The sequence below is a fragment of the Pelodiscus sinensis genome, chromosome 2 (genome assembly GCF_052426305.1).
Source record: "Pelodiscus sinensis isolate ZL-2025 chromosome 2, ASM5242630v1, whole genome shotgun sequence".
NCBI lineage: Eukaryota > Metazoa > Chordata > Testudines > Trionychidae > Pelodiscus > Pelodiscus sinensis.
This window is the reverse complement of record NC_143053.1, coordinates 71754395-71773319: the sequence shown is the minus strand read 5'-3', so window position 1 is coordinate 71773319 and position 18925 is coordinate 71754395. Positions and strand designations below refer to the sequence as shown.

Sequence of the window (18925 nt, the reverse complement as noted above, 5' to 3'; positions counted from 1 at the left end):
ATCATTTATTTAGCTTATGAGGTATAGCATGAGAAATCATCAAATTTCAGCACAAAATAATTTTAATTCAATACAAAATTTAAATAACTGATTGACAACCAATCACTTAAGATACTGCTAGCCCCCAACATACCCAATAATGTAGTCAACAGAAAAGGATTAGAGGAAAAATACCTGTGTTGCTGAACCAAATGCATGTCCAAAATCTATTCCCACCATGCCACCTGTTTCCATATTAATCATAAAATTGGACAGATGTCTGTCTCCAATACCAAGAATCCAATGGCTAATACACATCAGTGCATGAGAGCTGGCAAAATGGGATCGCAAAGACAGAAAGGCCTCAGGAGCTGTACTCATCTTAACAAATGCTCTCCTTAACAAAAACAAGAGAATCAAATCTTGTGAAACAAACACTGATACAGCTGTTGTAAACAACACACACAGTAACTGACCATATGCTTACCTTAAAAGGTCTCCTGGAACACAGTTTTCCCTGTTTCTGAAAGACATGACTGTTTCTGTACGATTAGCTCTACTGCAAGTCAACAACAGAATGCACTAGTTATTACAACTGCCCAATTAGAAGATAGAATAATTAAAGAGTGCCATGGAGCATTCCATAGGCTTTATGAAAATACACTTATAAATAAGACACAACTGGAATAAGCTTTATGTGAAATATTTCATGTGAGATATCACTGGAAAGTTTTTAACTGAATATGATTATCCCATTTGTATACATATATCTAAAGTTAGAAATATGAATTATAAACCTGTATTACTAAATGTAGACATGCTAAGTGAGGACCATTAATAATACTCAAGGAACTTAATGGCCCAATACTCAGAACAATGATCTGTGAATAGACTTATTTTTCATGGAAGCGTGGGAAGAGGGGCTATGATTGTTCCTACCAAGACACATGGCCACATCACCTGATGCTGGGACCCATCTATTTCCACACAAAATGAGAAAAAAAAAGTAAACTGAATACAAAAGGATTCCCATTTTATGCCTATTTAAGTATAGGGTGTGAGGTAACTGGGATTGTCAGTTCTTCTCTGGAAAACACCCAAGATAACTACTGGAAACAGCTAAGGATGAACAGGAGAAAGGCCTTGACCCAGACTGGAAAGACATCCAGTCTGTGCAGAAATTATTAGAACAATATATAAGATGAAAATTTATAATTTGTAACCAGTTTTAGTGAATCTAGATTAGTTTGTGTGTTCTATTTTATTTTACTTAGTAATCTGCTTTATTCTGTCTGATCTCTCTTACGCTCACTTAGCCAAAAGTGATTTTACTAATTATAAATCCTACCTATTATTAATAAATCCAGCATAATCTGTGTTCTCATATCAAAGCACTATCATTTTGTCTAACTCTGAAATTGTACCAATCACAAGGAGCATTTCCTCATATAAAGAGGAGAAAAGATGACAAAATATTGACTGATCATAGAAAGACAGGTCTTTTCTATTTTCCAGGCAGCCATTTCCAGAGTGAAATCTCTTGCTTTACCAATTCAATAGTGAAAACAATGGATAAAATAAAATAGATGGGACAAGCTTCAGAGTTAATGCAGAAATACAATAAGAAACTTAAAAATCCAATTGGATAATCTCCTCTGTCGGTCTCTTTAGTGTCTCTGCAATTTAAATCCCTCAGCAAGCATACAGAAAATGGATAAAAATATAAATTAAAAAGCAATAGCTGAAGGGAATTATTCAAGCAGCATATCAATTTCAATAGTTTATAACAAGTAATTCAGAACCTACCTTTCATCACCTATAAAGGTCAGTATTAAAGCTAGGGATATCACTGTGTAGTCGACTTCGTGATTAACCAATAAACCTGGCCTTATAGGTTAATACTATTGACTACACACACACAAACCACCCTTGCTGCCTCTGTATCAGGGTGGCATGGACTCCCCGAGTGTGGGGTTGGGAGCACACTGGTGATCCAGAGAACAGTCTATTTCATCTTGTGTAGGATTTTGAAAGTTTAGATTACAAACTGGAGCTTTAAACCAATTCCAACATTTGGAACTTCTCTGTGAAACAGATACTATTCTCCATCCATTTGCACTGAAACTTTGCTTCAGGCTAGCTGGCAGAATGTGTGGGAGTTGGGGATTCTCAGCTTCCAGGCTCTCTGCTCCCGGTCAGCCTACTAGATGGGCTGTTAAGAAGGTAGATGGAAAAGTTGGCAGGAAACAAGGCAGGGTCTTGTTGCAACTGTAGCTGGTTTCTGACAGAATTTCATCAAAATCGACAGTTCCCTGGAACATTTTGGTTTAAGTGATTTAGCAAATTCTGTAAAAAATTATTTGTCTATGTTTCTTACCAGCTGTTCCTGAAAATTACATAACTGTGAAACTTACTTGTACATAGTCTTATAGCGTGCAACGCCTTGCTCCTTTCCTGCCATCTTGGACAGCCAGTCACTGTACATGGTACGAGGTCCTTTTAGACTGTGGACAAATTTAAAAAGTGGTGATTTATCTATGATGCTTCTGTATGTGCAAAAAGCAAAAGGTAATAAAACAATAAACCAGATTGAAATGTAAATATTATGCAATCAAGTTCATACAAATTAAATACTAGAGACTGGCCTTCAACAACCACAGGACTCTTTGACTCAGTGCTTTTTGCTGAACTGTTTTTCTTGTAGGACAGGAAGGGACTTGAGGAGTAAGTGAGAGAGCGCATGAACTGATCCTAAATCAGAAATGGAAAGAAGTATCTTGCAAATTTAGTAACTCATGCAAAATGTATTTGACCATCCTTTACAAATGCTAACTGGTGATAGAGAAAAAAACAAAATTATATTTTATTCACTTGCAACAAATGGAATTTTACCAAGCTGTTCTAAACATGGATCATACAGTATCTGAATCTGCACTACAGTAAAGAAAAAGGAAACAATGGAAAGATTCAAATTTGCGTACTCTCTCATATGCATAAAATAGCTATCTACAACCTGCAGCTGTGCTGCTATGTGCTTGTCACAGATTGTAACAAGGTAAGTAGCATCAGGACAAGTCAACATCTGAATAGGAGACCTTTAGATGGCTACTTAATTGCTGTAGGAAATTGTGCCATAGTTCAGTGGATGGCATTGTCTCAGTACTATGAGAAAGATGAGAATAGATTCAAAGGCCTATGATGGGGCTTCCTATCTGACCTTGGGCAAGTTAAGTCACTTCTGTGCATCAATTTTCCAAATCTATAAAAAATGAGGTTAAGAGTAAATACTTTCCTATATCAGACATAAAGAGGTGTTTAGATGCCTAATTTAATGTTTGTAAGGGCCTGTAGATCCTCAGATGGTTATGAAGTGCAATTACAACCGTTACTGAATCAACTACCCACACTGGCCCCTTAGGGCCATTGTATGCAATTGAAGGTTCTGTCTTTACATACACAGTATCTAAAGCTGAAGTCCTGACCACCTGTGGTTTACTGCAGGTCCCATCATCCTGTTTCATAAGGGAGAAAAGTACTACTTAACTGCTCTGACAAATTTCCTACTCATATTAAGTACATTTTGCCTGCTTAAATTACTCCTACAGTTTCATTTTTTTCTTCCTGCAGTATCAAGTGATTTGTGCTGTTAAACATATATATCCATATGCTTCCTTTTCTAGCATTTGAAAGATATTCTGAGGTTACATTCATTAATTATTTTTTTTATTCTCAAACAGAATCTTCAATCAAGTATATATGTCCAGGCTGATCTCAACAAAATCTTTAGTTCTCTTACTGTGTTTCTTTGCCTTTCTATATATTTCTCTCTCACCCTCCTTCATTTTAAAGTAAAGTAATTAAGAGATGGAATTGGAAATATGTCTATCAGAACTAGTTTAATAAACAGTAAAGGAAGTACTTTGAAAGGCTCATGAATGAAGAGATTCCAAGTGAATCAAGTAGTATATAAAACCAATCCATGGCATAGAGGCAAAAGTCCTAAAAGCTGTTGCACAAGCATTGAGGAACATGAAAAAGAAAACTCTCAATCCCAACAGCATATCAGCAGAAGTATGGAAGCACCTGGGGCAAACAGGCATATTGACACAACTGTTTAATTTTATCACGAGGAATGAGATGCTGTCTGGGTCTGGAGAAAATGCATATTAGTACCAGCATCTAAGAAAAAAGGAGACATACAAGAGCTAGGTAACTACCACAGAATTAAACCCATGATGCCCACAATGAAGATATAGGGAAAAGTAAGAAGAGACTATAGAGAAATACAATTCAGCGACAATCAGATTGGAATCATGCCAGGCAAGTCAGCAATGGAGGTTACCTTTGCATTAAGACTCCCTGTGGAACAATATACTATAGAGCAAAGAGGAAAACCCTCCACATGGTATTCATTGACCTTGAGAAGGCTAAGATCAGGGGGGGTCAGCAAAAGCCTCTCAGCAAGCTGGATCCGGCCCCCTAGGGCTTTGATCCAGCCCATTAGGCAGTTCCAGGCCCCATTCCCATGGGCATTGCCTGGGAGTCAGAGACATGCGAGCCCTTTAAATAGAAGCAGTTAAAAGGGCTCATGTCTTCCCTGCACTTTGCCTAGCAGCTGCAGGGAAGGCACAACTCCTATAAATAGAAGCAACTGAAAGGGCTCCTGTGTCTCTGCTTCCCTAGCAATGAGCTAGTGGCACTGAAGCTACGAGCCCTTTTAACTGCTTATATTTAAAGGACACTCGTGCCTTCCCCACACCTGTCAGGCAACATGTTACCTGGCCACCGCCGGGAACACGAGAGCCCTTTAAATAGAAGTAGTTAAAAGGGCTCATAGCGCATTGCTAGGGAGCCAGAGATGCGCAACCCTTTCAAATGCCTCTACTTAAAGGGCTTGTGCTTGCTGGGTGGCTGCGTTGCCTGGCAGTCACCCGGCAGGTGCAAGTACTTTAAACAGAAGTAATTGAAAGGGCTCACAGTTCTCGGTTCTATTGGCCCACTGCCTGGGAAGCGTGAGCCCTTTCAACTGCTTCTATTCAAAGGTTTTGTGCCTGCCGGATGGCTGCCAGGCAACAGGTTAGCAGTGGGGTCAGGAGCTGCCAGTCATGTTATGTGAATTCTAACCTGAACCCCAGACAACTCCGGGAGGAGGCTAGCCCCCAGCACCCTCCCATCTGCTCCAGGTTCCTTTCTGTGGCTAGAAGTCAGGGGACAGGGACCCCAGGCCAAGCAAAGCTCCCAGTAGAGTAGCTCTCAATGTGCCCCCCCCCCCCTTCAACCTGAGGCTCTGCCCCTTCTACCCAAGACCTGTGGCCACTTCTGAAATTTGTGAAGTGGCCCCTCTTCAAAAAGTATTGCCCACCCCTGCTTAAGACCATGTTCTGAAAGCAGTCATCTCTCATATAGATCTGTCTGAGAATGAAACAGATAACTGAAGGCTGCATCAGACTTGTCAGGCACAAGTGTCCTGTTACCAGTTAGAAAGCTCTTTGAAGAAACTTAACAGATTTTAGTAAGAGTTGGGGTACATCAAGGCTTAGCATTACCATTGGTGCTTGATAGACAAACTACATTCAAAGAGTGTCATCCTGAGTGCATCTTTTGTACAGATGATGTAGTGCTTGTGGGAGAGTGCAAGAAGATTTAGAGAGTGGGAACTGTGTATACTTAAAGAAATGGCATAAAAATAAGCATAAATGAGACTTGTAGATTTGATGTGTATTTGCAGAAGGTAATAAGACTAAATCTGGGGGACCAACCACTACCAAAGTTATAGAAGTTCAAGTACTTAAATTCAGTAATGCAGGATGAAGATAAATTCAATCACAAACTTTATAAACAACATAGGAAAGGGATAGACTAAATGGAAAGAAGTGAGCAGAGTGGTCTATAATAGGAGAATACCGATTAAATTGAAAAATAATTTAAGATTTGTAAGATGGCAATTAGGGCTGCACTTTTGAATAGCTCCAAACACGGGGCATTGAAGCAACAGAAGCAGATCTGGAATACAGTGGAAATGAAAACATTAAGATGAATGTTTGAAGGTGGATCATGTTTGGATGAATAAAGTAGGGGAAGAATAAAGGGTAGTACCAATTATAGAAAACCTTAGGGAATCAAAGCCTGCATAGTTTGTGTGTGTGAAAAGTTGATCAAACTGGGTACTAAATTTAGAAGTGAAGGGTTGGAATATGCCATACAAGAGGATCTGATTAGCTGTTCCTGGCTCCCGGCAGAGGCGTAGCTAAGGTTACCAGGTGAGTTTAAAAAAAATGCGGGACACACTTGATCTCAGATGCAGGGGGGGCGGTTGGGAGGGGAGTGGGGCAGGACCGGAGGAAGGGAGGGGGGGAAAACCAGCCACCGGGAAGCAGGGCTCGGCGGGAAGTTGGGGGCAGTGGGGCTGGCCGGGGGAGGTCGGGAGGAGGCGGAGGGGAAAATTGGCCTCCGGAAGCAGTGCCGGATGGGGGTAGTGGGGGACCAGCTGGTGGAAGCAGGGCTGGCCGGGGGAGGGGTGGGGCAGGGTCGAGGGTAGGTGGCTGGCCAGGGGAGATCAGGAGGAGGAGGGCGGGAGAACCGGCTGCCGGAAGCAGGGCTGGACACGGGCAGCAGGGCTGGCCGGGGAGATCAGGAGGTGAAGTGGGGGAGAACCAGCCAGCTGGGAGGGGGTTGGGGGAAGTGGGGCTGGCTGGAGGGGCAGCGGGGGGGGGAGCGAATTGGCTGGTGGGGAGTGGGACTGACCCGGGCGCATGCAGATCTCAGGGTGCTGCCTATCCCTCGCACGGTCCCAGTGAAGCACGAGTGAGTCCAGCCCCGGGGATTCCATATTGCCCCCCCACACACGCCCCCTTGAATAGTTGTGAACTGTCTGGCTGGTAGACACACTCACGCAGCCTGAGCACATCTACCAGCCAGGCAGTTTGCAGCTACAAACTGATGCACCTAATAATAATAAAATTTGCCTAATGAGAAAATACTAGACATTTTATATGTCCGGTATATTCTCAGTTTGTTTCACGGATAGAAGCCTCAAATACCAGACTGTCCGGTACAAAACCGGACACCTGGCAACCCTACTCTTCCTTGTATCCTCCCTCCTAGCCAGATACCCTACCCCCAGTCTGCTCCTGCTCCCGCCTCCCGGAGTGCTTGTGTGGCGCCAAGTCCCCCAAGCCTTGGCCTGGGCCGGGTGGAGGATGCAGCTGAGTGAAACAGTAAAAATTTATTCATTTTTCATTCTTTTTTTAATATGTGTTTATATTTTTGGGCTGCAAAAAACAGTACTGAAAAAAACAGGTTCCAACTAAAGTAAAAAGTTTGAGAAACCCTGATCTAGCCAGCTTTCTGTCTGTCTTACAGTCCATTTATCCAATCCATATTCCCTTAACTTGCTGGCAAGAATATTGTGGGTGACCATATCAAAAGCTTTGCTAAAGCTGGCACTGGGGGCTTTGGGAGGACCAGAAACAACTTATTTGAATATTCATCATTTGATTAATGAATATGCAAATATGAAGATGAATATTACCGGTCCTCCAAAAGCTCGTGAATGGATTTACTGGTTCCCGTGTCAAAAAGTTTGGGAATCCCTGCCCTACAAGTTAGAATTCTGTCTTGCACATTGTGGTTGCTCCCCACAACTTTCCCACCACTCAAAATAGGATTTCAATGACTTTTCTTAGTCAAGGTACAAACCTCTCACAAAGCAATGAGCAAGGTGCTGGTAATACAGAGACTTTGTAGGCCAGGGGTGGGGAACCTTTTGGGTCGGGGCAGATGACCCTGGGCAAGTAGATTTTGTGTGCTTCAGCCCCACAGTAGGATAACTGGAGTGCCAGTGCGGGCTTCCCAATGCTGGCAAGGGGGAGCACCAAGCCTTGGGGGCTGGATCCAGGCAAGCCAGGGGCCGCAGATTCCCTACCCCTGAGGGAAACAGAGTTCTTACATGCTCGGGATAACTCCACCACTCACTTGAGAAACTGAAAAAAATATCTTTTCACAGCTCTCATTTCTATTGTGATAGTGCCAAAGGATTGTTAACTCTGTTTTGTACAAATAAAAGATACATAGAAGGGAGCACAGTTTAATGCCTCAATTAAAGGACACAACCATTAATGCAACTGATGTATCAAATTGAATGTTAGCCCTGGGCTATGTCTAGACTACATTCGTCCTTTGACAGAGGAATGTAAATGAAGGACTTCGAAATTGCAAACAAAGTGCTGATTTACAAATCTCATGCTTCATTTGCATAATCACATCCTAGCACTTTTTCAGAAGAGATATTTGTAGGAAAAAAAAAAGGCAGTCTGGACGGGGTTCTTTCAGAAAAAACAACAACCCTTTTTCGAAAGAACACTTATTCCTGGAAAAAATTAGGTTTACAGGGTTGTTTTGAAAAAGGGTTGGTTTTTTTTCTAAAGAACCCTGTCCAGACTGCTTTTTTTTCCCCTAGAAAATATCTCTTCTGAAAAAGCACTTGGATGCGATTATGCAAAGGGAAGCGCAAGATTTGTAAATCAGCGCTTCATTTGCAATTTCAAAGTCCTTCGTTTACATTCTTCTGTCAAAGGAGGAATGTAGTCTAGATGTAGCCTCGGTGTTGGACTTGATCCCACAGCTCTGACTCAAAACCAAGAGTTTGCAAATGAATCATGCCAATAGTTAGACAAATCTAAACAAAACTGTAGTGGGGACAAAGCAGGTTAATTATTCCTGAATTCCTACAGCCTCACAAAGATAAGAGAGAAAAATTAGAATTCATCAGATTCTAAAAACATTTGTCCTTTGAAAACCAACAGCCCAGAGATAGAAAATAAGAATTTCCAAATCCACTCTGCATGTAAAGACAACATTTCTTTTAAACTTGGATAGACTTGTATTTCATGTAGTTACAGGCAATATCCTCAATTTCTGACTCATTGCTGAACACACAGTTTTCTAAGTGGTTATATATCCTTGCTGACCTATGTCCATATCCTGTTTGTTCAAATCAAGAGATCAAAATCCTTGACTTGTAAAATCATCTGTTGATAAGGAAATGGGGATAATAATGTCACAGATTACAAATTCCCTGTTTAAACAAGCTGGGTGGAGGATATGAATGGCAGGTACAATGGTAGTAATTAAACATCTGTCAATTACTAATTTAGGTCAGGCACCACTAAAGAGACTTCCAGCTTACAAATACATTTGTAAAGCAAAACACCCCATTAAGTTTTTCATTAGATAAACAGAATGTCAGAAAGAGCCCAGTGATGGTAATTTCTATTCACATAGGTAGTTAAAACTAGCATCACCTGTGATAGTCATCTTTTTCCTCTTCAGACATGCTTTCCATAAGGAAATCTTTTAAGGTACAGGTATTTTCCATCCACTCAATCAGCCCTAATCTGAAACAAAGAAATCATGGTTACCAATTTTGAAATAAGCCCTCCGCTATTTTGAATTAATTTTGAAATAGCAGTTAGCTTGTGTAGATGCTAGGAAAGTTATTTCAAAATAACTTTGCTGTGTAGACATACCCTAATTGAAAAAGAGGAGCAATATAAATAGAAAGCAGCAATCCCAGTTGACTGTGGATTTTGTTCCTGATTCTATAAAAATCATAGTCTTGGGCATGTCTCAAATTCTGTGCCTCATTTTACCTTTCCTTAGAAAAGACAGTTACCTATTTTTGTAACTGGAGTCCTTCAAGATGTGTTGCTCATATCCATTCAACATACGTATGTGTGCTTACCACATGCACCAGGGCCAGAAGATTTTTCCTCAGCAGTATCCGTAGGGGACCAGGTCCAGTGACCCCTGGAGTGGTGTGTGTATGCCGCACTATATAGAATGCCCCAACCTGCCTCCCCCCGTTCAGTTCCTTCTTGCCAGAAAACTCTGACAGAGGAAAAGGAGGGTGGCGAGTTGAATGGACATGAGGAATACATTTCAAGGAACACCAGTTACGGAAACAGCTAACTGTCTTTTCTTAAGTACATGCTCATTTCCATTCAACATAGGTGACTGCAAGCAGTATCTGCAGAGGTGGGTAAGAGTTTAAGGACATGCAGAATGCAACACAGAGGTGATCCACTTGAAGATCCTCTGTGAAGATACTGGAAGACCTTTCATGTGGTCAGCATAGGCCACAAAAAGCTGTGTGGACTTATGGAAGGGCTTCATTCTCTCCAGGCAGAAAGCCACCTCCTCCTGACTTCCAAAGCATAGAGATGTCTCTCTCTTCTTTGGTCATATTGTAGCACTGGAATTGGAATTTTGTAACTAAGAAGTCAGTTATAATAAATGTATGTTATAGCAAAAGATTTGGATTAAACTTAAATACAAGATGTAGGTCTCAGACAGGCCAGGCAGCTTTTTTAACTTAGCTCCAGCTCTGTTTGATGTTAGCATGTTAAAGTGAAGGGATGGAATATTGTAATACATAGTGATGTTAGTGTTAGATAAGGCTTGTAGTAGATAGAAGTTTAATGTTGAAAGACTTTGTAACTTTGTTAGAGTGACTAGAAGTACCCCTTTGTTCCATGCTGCAATTCTGTAAATGTACTGTTTGTGTGAATGAGAGAGAGAATGTTTTAGGAGAAAGAAATGTGAAGGCCACTGCATGCTCAAATGGACAGAGGAGGGGCTGGAGATTCAGAAGCACCAAATAATTATCAACTAAGTGAAAGCACACTAACGACGCAGACTACCGGGGCAGATTGATGAACCCTGAAGTTAGTGGTACGCCCCCCTTGATAGGGAATTAATCACAATTTTTGCCGGAAAGACAACACCCAGGAGGGGTTGTCAGCAAACAGATACCAAGAACAACTTCTTCTCAATAAGCATATATCATAGGAAGACTGATTTTGATGCTGAATGACTGATTAAGGCCTTACAAAGCAAAATGCATAGACTTTCATGGAAGGAAAATCCTACAAAACAGGGGTTCCCAACCTGGGGTACGTGTACCCCCAGGGGGTACAAGAAGCTTGTCAAGGGGAATATTTGGTAAATAACTAGATTATCCTAATTGAAATATTCCAAAAGTCCAACAGCCAAATCACTTCCTTGCAGAGAGGTGTGGAGCAAGCTCCTCTCAATCTGCTGATGTAGAACATGGTGGACGTGTTATCCATAAGGACCCAGACCACTCTGCCTGACAGGTGTGGTAGAAACAGTTTGCACAAATTCTGAACCACCTTGAACATGATGTTTATATGCAGAGTGCTGTCTTCCGTGGACCATTCCCCCTGCATCCAGAGTGGTCCCAGGTGAGCCATGGTCTAAGGAAGGGCTACTCAACTTTGGAAGTCCTGGGGGCCACAGTGATACTCACAGCACATGCTGAGAGACTCAACTTAGGTGTGGTTGCATGTACTTGCAAATATATGTCCAAATATATGAAAATAGCTTATTTCACACTGATGGGCACGAATACAAAGACTAAGGCAAGACTACACAACGTGCAGGTCCCATTTAAGACAGTTCTGCTGATATTAATAAAATTTAATAATTATCCGATTTCCACCCATATGACAGCATTTTTAATGAGCAATGATAGTCCAGGAATTTAACTACTAAAACACATATCAACAGAAGACCATTATATTGACTTGCCATCATGGAGCGTGTTCCCAGTGGAGGCCATGTTCAAAGGATCCCACCCACGGGCCACATGTTGAGTAGCCTGGGTCTAACGCACTGGATACCACCTCCCTTGAATGCGGAAGCTGCCGAAAGGGAACACTGGACATGACGCTGTCCCACACAGTCCACCATGTTAGGGGCTCGAGGATATGCATCAGGACTATCACCACCCAATCCAGTGAGTGTTGAGCTGATGAATACACTGATGCTAGCTATACCTGGAGTGGGCACATGTTGAGCCTGGTGAGGTGTGCATGGCCTAAGCTAACTCAGGCAGTGGTCAGAGATGACAGAGATAACTGCTTTATCAGAGCCAGTAAAGCATCAAACTTCTGTTGGGGAAGCAATGTTCTGGCCGTGGTTAAGTCCAGCATCACACCAATGAAACTGATTCTTTGCACCAGTATGAACGATGACTTTTTGTCATTTACCAGGAGACTGAGCCATCGGCATGTGCCAGGGAGGAGAGCAATGTCCTGGTGAACCATGAGTTCAGAATGACTCCTGACTGGCTAGTCATCAAGGTATGGATACAACTGAACTCAACACTTCAGGTAAGCCACTATTACTGACATTATTTTTGACATGGGCGACTTGGACTTAAACTTCTTCTGCTCAGGCCCCAGAATGTACAAGTCTAAGGTGTTTAGGGTTGTACAGGAGTCTCTTGAGTCTGTATAATGCAAAGTTACTCACCTCAGTGCAGTAACTGTTGTTCTTCGAGATGGTGTCCCTGCGGGTGCTCCACTATGGGTACTGGGCTTGCCCCAGCAATGCAGACAGAGACTTGTCAAAAGCAGTATCTGTCCAGACCGCGCATGTGCCGTGGTGCTCGCGGTGTTCGTGCTCTTTTCCTTGACGCATGGTCCAGCCTCCCACCAGTTCCTTGAGATCGCCTTGGAGTCTGAAAGATACAAATTAAAAACGGACTCCAAAACAGGGAGGAGGGTAGGATAGTGGAGCACCCGCGGGGACATCATCTCAAAGAACGACAGTTACTACACTGAGGTGAGTAACTTTGCTTTCTTCTTTGAGGATGTCCCCGCAGGTGCTCCACTATGGGTGACTGCGTAGCAGTAGTCGTCAGAACAGAAGGAGGGAAGGAGGAGTCCCTATTTATCCGCTGTGGAGAGCACCACAGTCGCCACCGCCCCGTCCAAACGGGTGCCCAGGGATAAGCAGTAATGCTTAGCAAAGGTCTCGTGTGACTACTAGGTGGCCGTCCTACAAATGTCTTTAAGGGAGAGCCCTTTAAGGAAGGCCATTAAAGCCGCCATGGCCCTGGTGGAGTGGGCATGTGGTTGGGTGGGAAAGGATATGTGCTTTGCTGCATAAGATTCTGCTATGCAGGAGGTTGTTAGATTAGATATCCTTTGGGAGGATATCAGCTGTCCTTTTGATCTATGTGCCAGGAAGATGAACAAGTGATCCGTGTGTCTGAAGGGTCTGGTGTGGTCTATATAGAAGGCTAAGGCCCTTCTGGCATCTAGGGAGTGTAGGGCTACTTCCCGTGGTGAGGAATGGGGCTTTGGATAAAATACTGGTAGAATTACTGGTTCATTGACGTGGAAGCGGAATACGATCTTTGGAATGAACTTTGGGTGTAGTGTTAGTATTACACCATCTTTTCGAAAAATTGTATAATGTGGCGTGGCCATCATGACCGAAAGCTCTCCTATCCTGCGTGCCGATGTTATGGCAAGGAGGAAAAGCATTTTCATAGTCAAGAGGTGCAAGGGTATAGTTGCCAAAGGTTCATCTTTGGCATCATTAAGGCCTTGAGGACTATATCTAGGTTCCATATTGGTGGGACTGGGTCCCGTGGTGGGCTCATGTTGGCGAGGCCCTTAAGGAATCTCTTTGGAGTGGGGTGGGCGAAGATGGAGGCACTGTCCACCAGCAATGTAAAGACTGAGATTGCTGCCAAGTGCACCCTGATGGAAGCTAACGCAAGACCTGTCTCTTTTAGGTACATTATGTAGTCCAGCACAAGAGGGATAGAAGCCAGTTCCGGGCAGTGGTGTTTGGCGACACACCAGGAGGCAAATCTGCACCACTTATAGGAGGTAAGTGTTTTTGTTGTTTGCCGTCTATGTATGAGGATGCGTTGAACTGGTGCCAAGCAAAGGGATTTGAATGGGTTCAACCAGTTAAGAACCATGCTGTGAGGTTCAGGGTGCGTATTTGGGGGTATTTCAGCTGTCCTCAGTTCTGAGTGAGGAGATTCGGAAGGACCAGGAGGTGAATTGGTACACGTGAGGACAGACGGTGAAGGAAGGGGAGCCAATGTTGATGTGGCCAGTCCAGCGCTATGAGGATGAGTCTCACCCTGTCCGCCCCCATTTTCTGAAGAACTCTCAGGATCAGCGGTATGGGAGGAAAGGCGTAAAGGAGGAGTCCGCGCCAGCTGATGAGAAAGGCATCCCCCAAGGAAGCAGGGCCAAATCCCGCCATGGAACAGTACTTGTGGCATTTCGTGTTGCAGGAGGTCACAAAGAGTCCCCCAGCGTCGGAAGAGTTCGCATAGGACTCCATCGTGCATCTCCTACTCGTGCTTCACATCCAAGTGCCTGCTGAGGATGTCTACGGTCACGTTTGTGGCTCCAGGTAAGTAAGATACCATAGGTGTTACTCCGTGGCAAATGCACCAATTCCAGAAGCGGATAGCTTCTGTGCATAGGAAACAGGAGCGAGCCCCGCCCTGATGATTCACATAATACATGGCCATGACGTTGTCCATGAGTATCCTCACCGCGGTGTTCTGGATGTGCTTGTGGAAGCATTTGCAGGCATTGAAGATCGCACGTAACGAATAGGGAATTTGGTTGTGAGTGTGCAAAGAGGAATTCCATCCCCTTTGGGGGAACGAAGTATTTTCTGTTGGCCCTTTTGTTAGTCGGTAGAGCCAATGTCGGAGCATGTCATATTTCATCAGCAATCTCCAGGATGCCCTCATTGAGGGGGATGGCCAAGTGGACCTGTGCTGCAGATGAAGATTTCTAAAGAGTTTGTGTTGCTTGTCTTTGAGTTCCTGCAATGGTATATCCTGAGTGATGGCTACTCATTTAAACAACTTTTGAAACTGACGAAGGTCATCGGGTGAAGAAACTTTACCGGGAATGACTGCTTTGTCTGGCGGAGAGGAATCTGATGGAGAGACCTCGATTGGCTGGTCAGCAAAGGGAGCGTGTTCCGGTTCCGATGGAAGTTGTAAGGGCGAAGCCACCTGTTCCAGAGGGGCAAGGGGACCCAGAGTTGGGGACGGCCTGGACGAAGCGCAGTCGTAAGCTGATCGTGAGTGGTAGGAGAGTCGCGGGAGTAATGGTCGTTGCGATGATATATACCATCCAGCGGTGAGCATCTGTCTGGATAGTAAGAATGTGAACGATGCCAGTGATGGAATGGAGAATAAGGCGAACAAGAATGGTTGTATGACGCCCTGGAAGAAGCAGGAGAAACGGAGACTTGTCTGTAGTGGTGTCTTTGATGAAAGGGACGAGCAGCCAGGAATGGAGATGGTAACCTGGAGTGAGAATCCGGAGACCTGTGGCGGCTACCACGGCAGTATGGGGAACGCGGCACTGCAGCGGTCGGTGCCATGGTGGTGGGAGGCAGTCGCGCTGGCGCCGGGTGTTCCGGCACCATGTGCTGGTTTGAAAGCAGTGTGGGTGTCGGCACTGTCATAGTCGGCTCCAAGGAAGCCTTCATTGGTGGCTCAGAGCTCGGTGCTGGCAGCTGGGGTGCAAGCAGAGCTGATGCTACCCTCAATGCCGCGGTCTGTGCAGACTCCCATGGCGTTTAGATTTTTGTGCCCCTGACACTCCAGAGCTCGGCTTTGAAATGCCCGACGTTTCCAGTCTGTCCCCCTGGCTCTCTCTGCCGTGTAGGGCAGAAGGCAGAGATCTGGTAGGGGAGAGCCTGGGTTTCTTTGGTATGCCCGCGGTGGGGGATGAAGCCCGTCGCTTTGGGGGCTGTTCCTCGGTGGCGGGACGTTGCAGCTGCAGGGCTTTATCAAAGAGAAGCATTCACAGGCACCTCTCTCTGTCTTTCCTAGACCTGGACATAAGTTTAGTGCAGTGGAGGCATTTCTGGGGAACATGAGATTCTCCCAGGCATTTTATGCAGTCAGAGTGACCATCGGAGGCTGGCATTGCTTCATGGCAAGTGCCACATTTCTTAAAGCCGGGGGATGATGGCATGATAGGGTTTAGTCTGGCGGTTAAGGTTTCTCCGCCTGTAAGTAAGAAGCGTCTCTCTGAATTTCATTCTTAATGAAAACAGAAAAGAAACGTCTATTTTCTTTCTTTCTTTCTTTTTTTTTTAAATGAGCAACTATGTACAAGGAGACGAACCGGGGAGTCAGCTGTTAGGGATGTAGGAGGATAACAACTGCCTCCTTAATTCTTGGGTGTTTTGTTTTGTTTAAAGGGAAAGTAACGAGGTGGAGATGTGGAAGGAAGAACGAGGTAAGGGTAAAAGTTAACTAGAGCACGTATAGTCTCACAATGGGTTGAGGTGAAGAGCGCGGTTCCATCAGTCTGCAGCCAGAGGCGGTCTAGAGGAACTGGCGGGAGGCCAGACCGCGTGCCAAGGAAAAAAAGCACAAACGCCGTGAGCACAGCAGCGCATGCGCGGTCCAGCCGGATACTGCTTTTGACAAGTCTCCGTCTGCAGCGCCAGGGCAAGCCCAGCACCCATAGTAGAGCACCCGCGGGGACATCCTTGAAGAAGAATTTTGTGTTTGTTAATCACACAGGGTCCTGGCATTAAACAGAAAGTCCTGCATTGAGTTCTGAGCGTCTGGAGACAAACCCAAAGGAAGCAATCATGCCACCTCCACTTTAAGACCGCAAAAACCATGGTCTGTGCAGCCGAGTCTGCCACATCAGAAGCCGCCTGCAGTGCCACCCTGGCTATAGAGGCTCATTCCTCCATAAGAGCCTTGAATGCTTTCCTAAAAGCTTCCAGGAGTGAGACCTCTAACTTGAACATTCCCTGCTATGTACTGAGGTCGTAGTTGGCAGAGAGAGCCTGATGGTTCGCCACTTAAGAGTCGAAAACTCACTGAGGAATAAAGCTTATGGCCAGCGTATTTCTTGGGGTGGGGAAGGATGCCCTGTCATTCCCTGTGTTTGACAGATATTCCATCACAAGGGAGTATGGTATGAAAAGACTGTACAAATACTCATAGTTCTTGGCAAGCACGAAGTATTTTCTTTCCGCCCTCTTGGAAATAGATGGAATAGATGAGAGAATCTGTCATGGAACCTTAGCAATCTTGGCCACTCCCTCACTTGTGCTGCCTGGCCAATGACACTAAAGAGAGCGTCCAAGGCCTCCTGTTCTTCTTCCACCTGCAGATCCAGATTAGACTACCCTCTTTAGAAAGTCCTGATGGGTTATCTTGTTGTCAGGCCAGACTACAGGAGGGGGTGCCACTATGGCTTCATTCTGCAATGAGGAATACAAGGTTTGGCTCAACTGGCCATCTTTCCCAATGTGGGCTGATCGCTCAACCCCCTCCTCCATCTGAGGAATAACTGGCCTTATTGCCTGAGGTGCCTATACACAGCAAGTGGGTGGCACCAAAGAAGCCTCTGAGTTCCTATACATGGTAACCTGGGGCTGAACTATGAAATCCTAGGGGATCTATAGCACCATTGTGTCAGCTACTGTGCCTCGAGCCATTGGGAGTTCTGCAAAGCTGTCTGCGGGTCTGCCCTGCTGAGACAGCACTGGGTGCAGTGCAGAAGATTGCACCAGGGGCAGGGAGACAGAGTCCGCTTACTGAATGAATGCTGGCGGAGGACCACAAAGGGGTATGTGCTGTCTTCTCTCCAGTTCCAAGAACTCAGTGATGATGGCGATCTCAGTAACTAAGTGGAATGCTTCGATTGGCAGCCCACAGAGCTACGTTGATCCCGGGCCTATTCCTGGCTGGCAGTAATTGGCACTGAGACATCGAGCGGGATCTGCTGTGCTGCCACCACTAGGGTAGCTCGGTGGATAGGCCAGGAATAGGCCATGAATACTGGCAGTGCGGAGAGCAGTGCTGTGGTCGAGGAGAATTACCCCTAGAGCAATGAAGTGCATATTGGGAGCAATTCTCCCTGCAGTGCCACTGTTTCTGGGAGACGTATGCCTCCACAGGTCTGTGCTCTGAGTCCAGTTATGCTTATGTATCCAGCCCCAGACTCTCTTCACGGACTGAATGGGGACATGAGAAGCTCTCTATCTGTCTGGGTGGGAGAACAAGAATGCTGGGCACCTGGCGACCGAGGAGCAAAAGGCGGCTTCCCTCTATGGCAGAGCCCAACCAGTGGTAGAGCAGGCAGGATTGGCAGTCAAAATGTCTTGCACCACCTGGAAAGCTTCCAGCATGGAAAGGACTTGAATGTCCGGGGCAGGCAATGGGTAAAGGTAGGATTACACTGGTCAATCTACACCAGGGCTTTATCTGCTGGATGGTCTCCAGCATGATCCTCTTTCTTGGCACTGGCCTTGCGTGGGGGCAGGGGACGTGTGCTTGCCCAACTTCTTCGGCTTCTTAGATGAAGCCATGGAAGGCAACCAGCACCGGGCTGACGGGGCTAAGAATGCTGCACACTTATGCACTGGCTCTTGGCACCTAGTCTGAGTGCCAGTCCTAGGGAGTGAGGGTGGACTTCATGAGTAGGGCTTTTAAACATATAGCCCTAGTTTTAATTGTCCTTAGATGAAAAGATCTGCAGATCTGACATTTTTCAGAAATATGCACTTCTCCCAGACAGCAGAGGCACTCAACAAGCAGGTCACTGACTGGCGTATACCTGCAGCATGTAGTACAGGCTTTAAAGCAGGGGTGGCCAACCCATTCCAGATGAAGAGCTGTGGAGACAGCATGAAGAGCTGGGGCAAAGTTGTTGAGGAAAAAAATGGGGGGGGGGGGAAATAGGTGCTGGTACACGGCTGCTGCTTCTTTTTTTTTTTTTTTTTTTTTAACAACTTTTGCCTGGGTCTGCACGGCGCTGCCCCCTTTTTTTGTGGGCTCAACAACTTTGCCCTGGCTCTTCACGCTGTCTCCACTGCTGTTGTGGCTCACAAAAAAAGCACTGGGGAGGGGTAAGAGGTACAAGTTCTGGGAAGGAATTTGTGTGCAGGAGGAAGTAGAGAAGAGGCTTCTGGCTTGTGGAGGGGGCTCCAGGCTGGAGAGTGTTGGGGTCAGGTGGAGGTTTGGGGGGCTGAGCAAACCACAGGCTTGTGGCTCCGAGGGTGCAGGAGTTTGGGCTGAGGTACATGAGGGGCTCAGGGCAGGGAGGTTGGGAGT

The 18925-nt window shown here is 45.2% G+C and overlaps 2 protein-coding genes across 3 annotated transcripts in view; one reads left to right on the top strand and one right to left on the bottom strand.

Moving 5' to 3' along the window:
* Positions 1–18532, top strand: part of LOC149525289 (uncharacterized) — a 39516-nt gene extending 20984 nt beyond the window's left edge. The window contains exons 2-5 of one of the 2 annotated variants that reach the window (XM_089776268.1): positions 12054–12143; positions 13589–13685; positions 16048–16085; positions 16376–18532. In XM_089776268.1, the coding sequence (XP_089632394.1) occupies positions 12054–12143; positions 13589–13685; positions 16048–16085; positions 16376–16408 (258 nt within the window). In that variant the 3' untranslated portion in view covers positions 16409–18532. Of the gene's footprint in view, positions 1–12053; positions 12174–13588; positions 13686–16047; positions 16086–16375 lie in introns of both variants that reach the window. The other variant, XM_089776267.1, reaches the window with a different exon arrangement.
* Positions 1–18925, bottom strand: part of PRKDC (protein kinase, DNA-activated, catalytic subunit) — a 195215-nt gene that overhangs the window by 6736 nt on the left and 169554 nt on the right. Inside the window, exons 80-83 of the mRNA XM_089776265.1 lie at positions 9282–9374; positions 2394–2483; positions 467–538; positions 175–376 (exon numbers count right to left, since the gene is read on the bottom strand). Of these exons, the coding sequence (XP_089632391.1) occupies positions 175–376; positions 467–538; positions 2394–2483; positions 9282–9374 (457 nt within the window). The remainder of the gene's footprint in view (positions 1–174; positions 377–466; positions 539–2393; positions 2484–9281; positions 9375–18925) is intronic.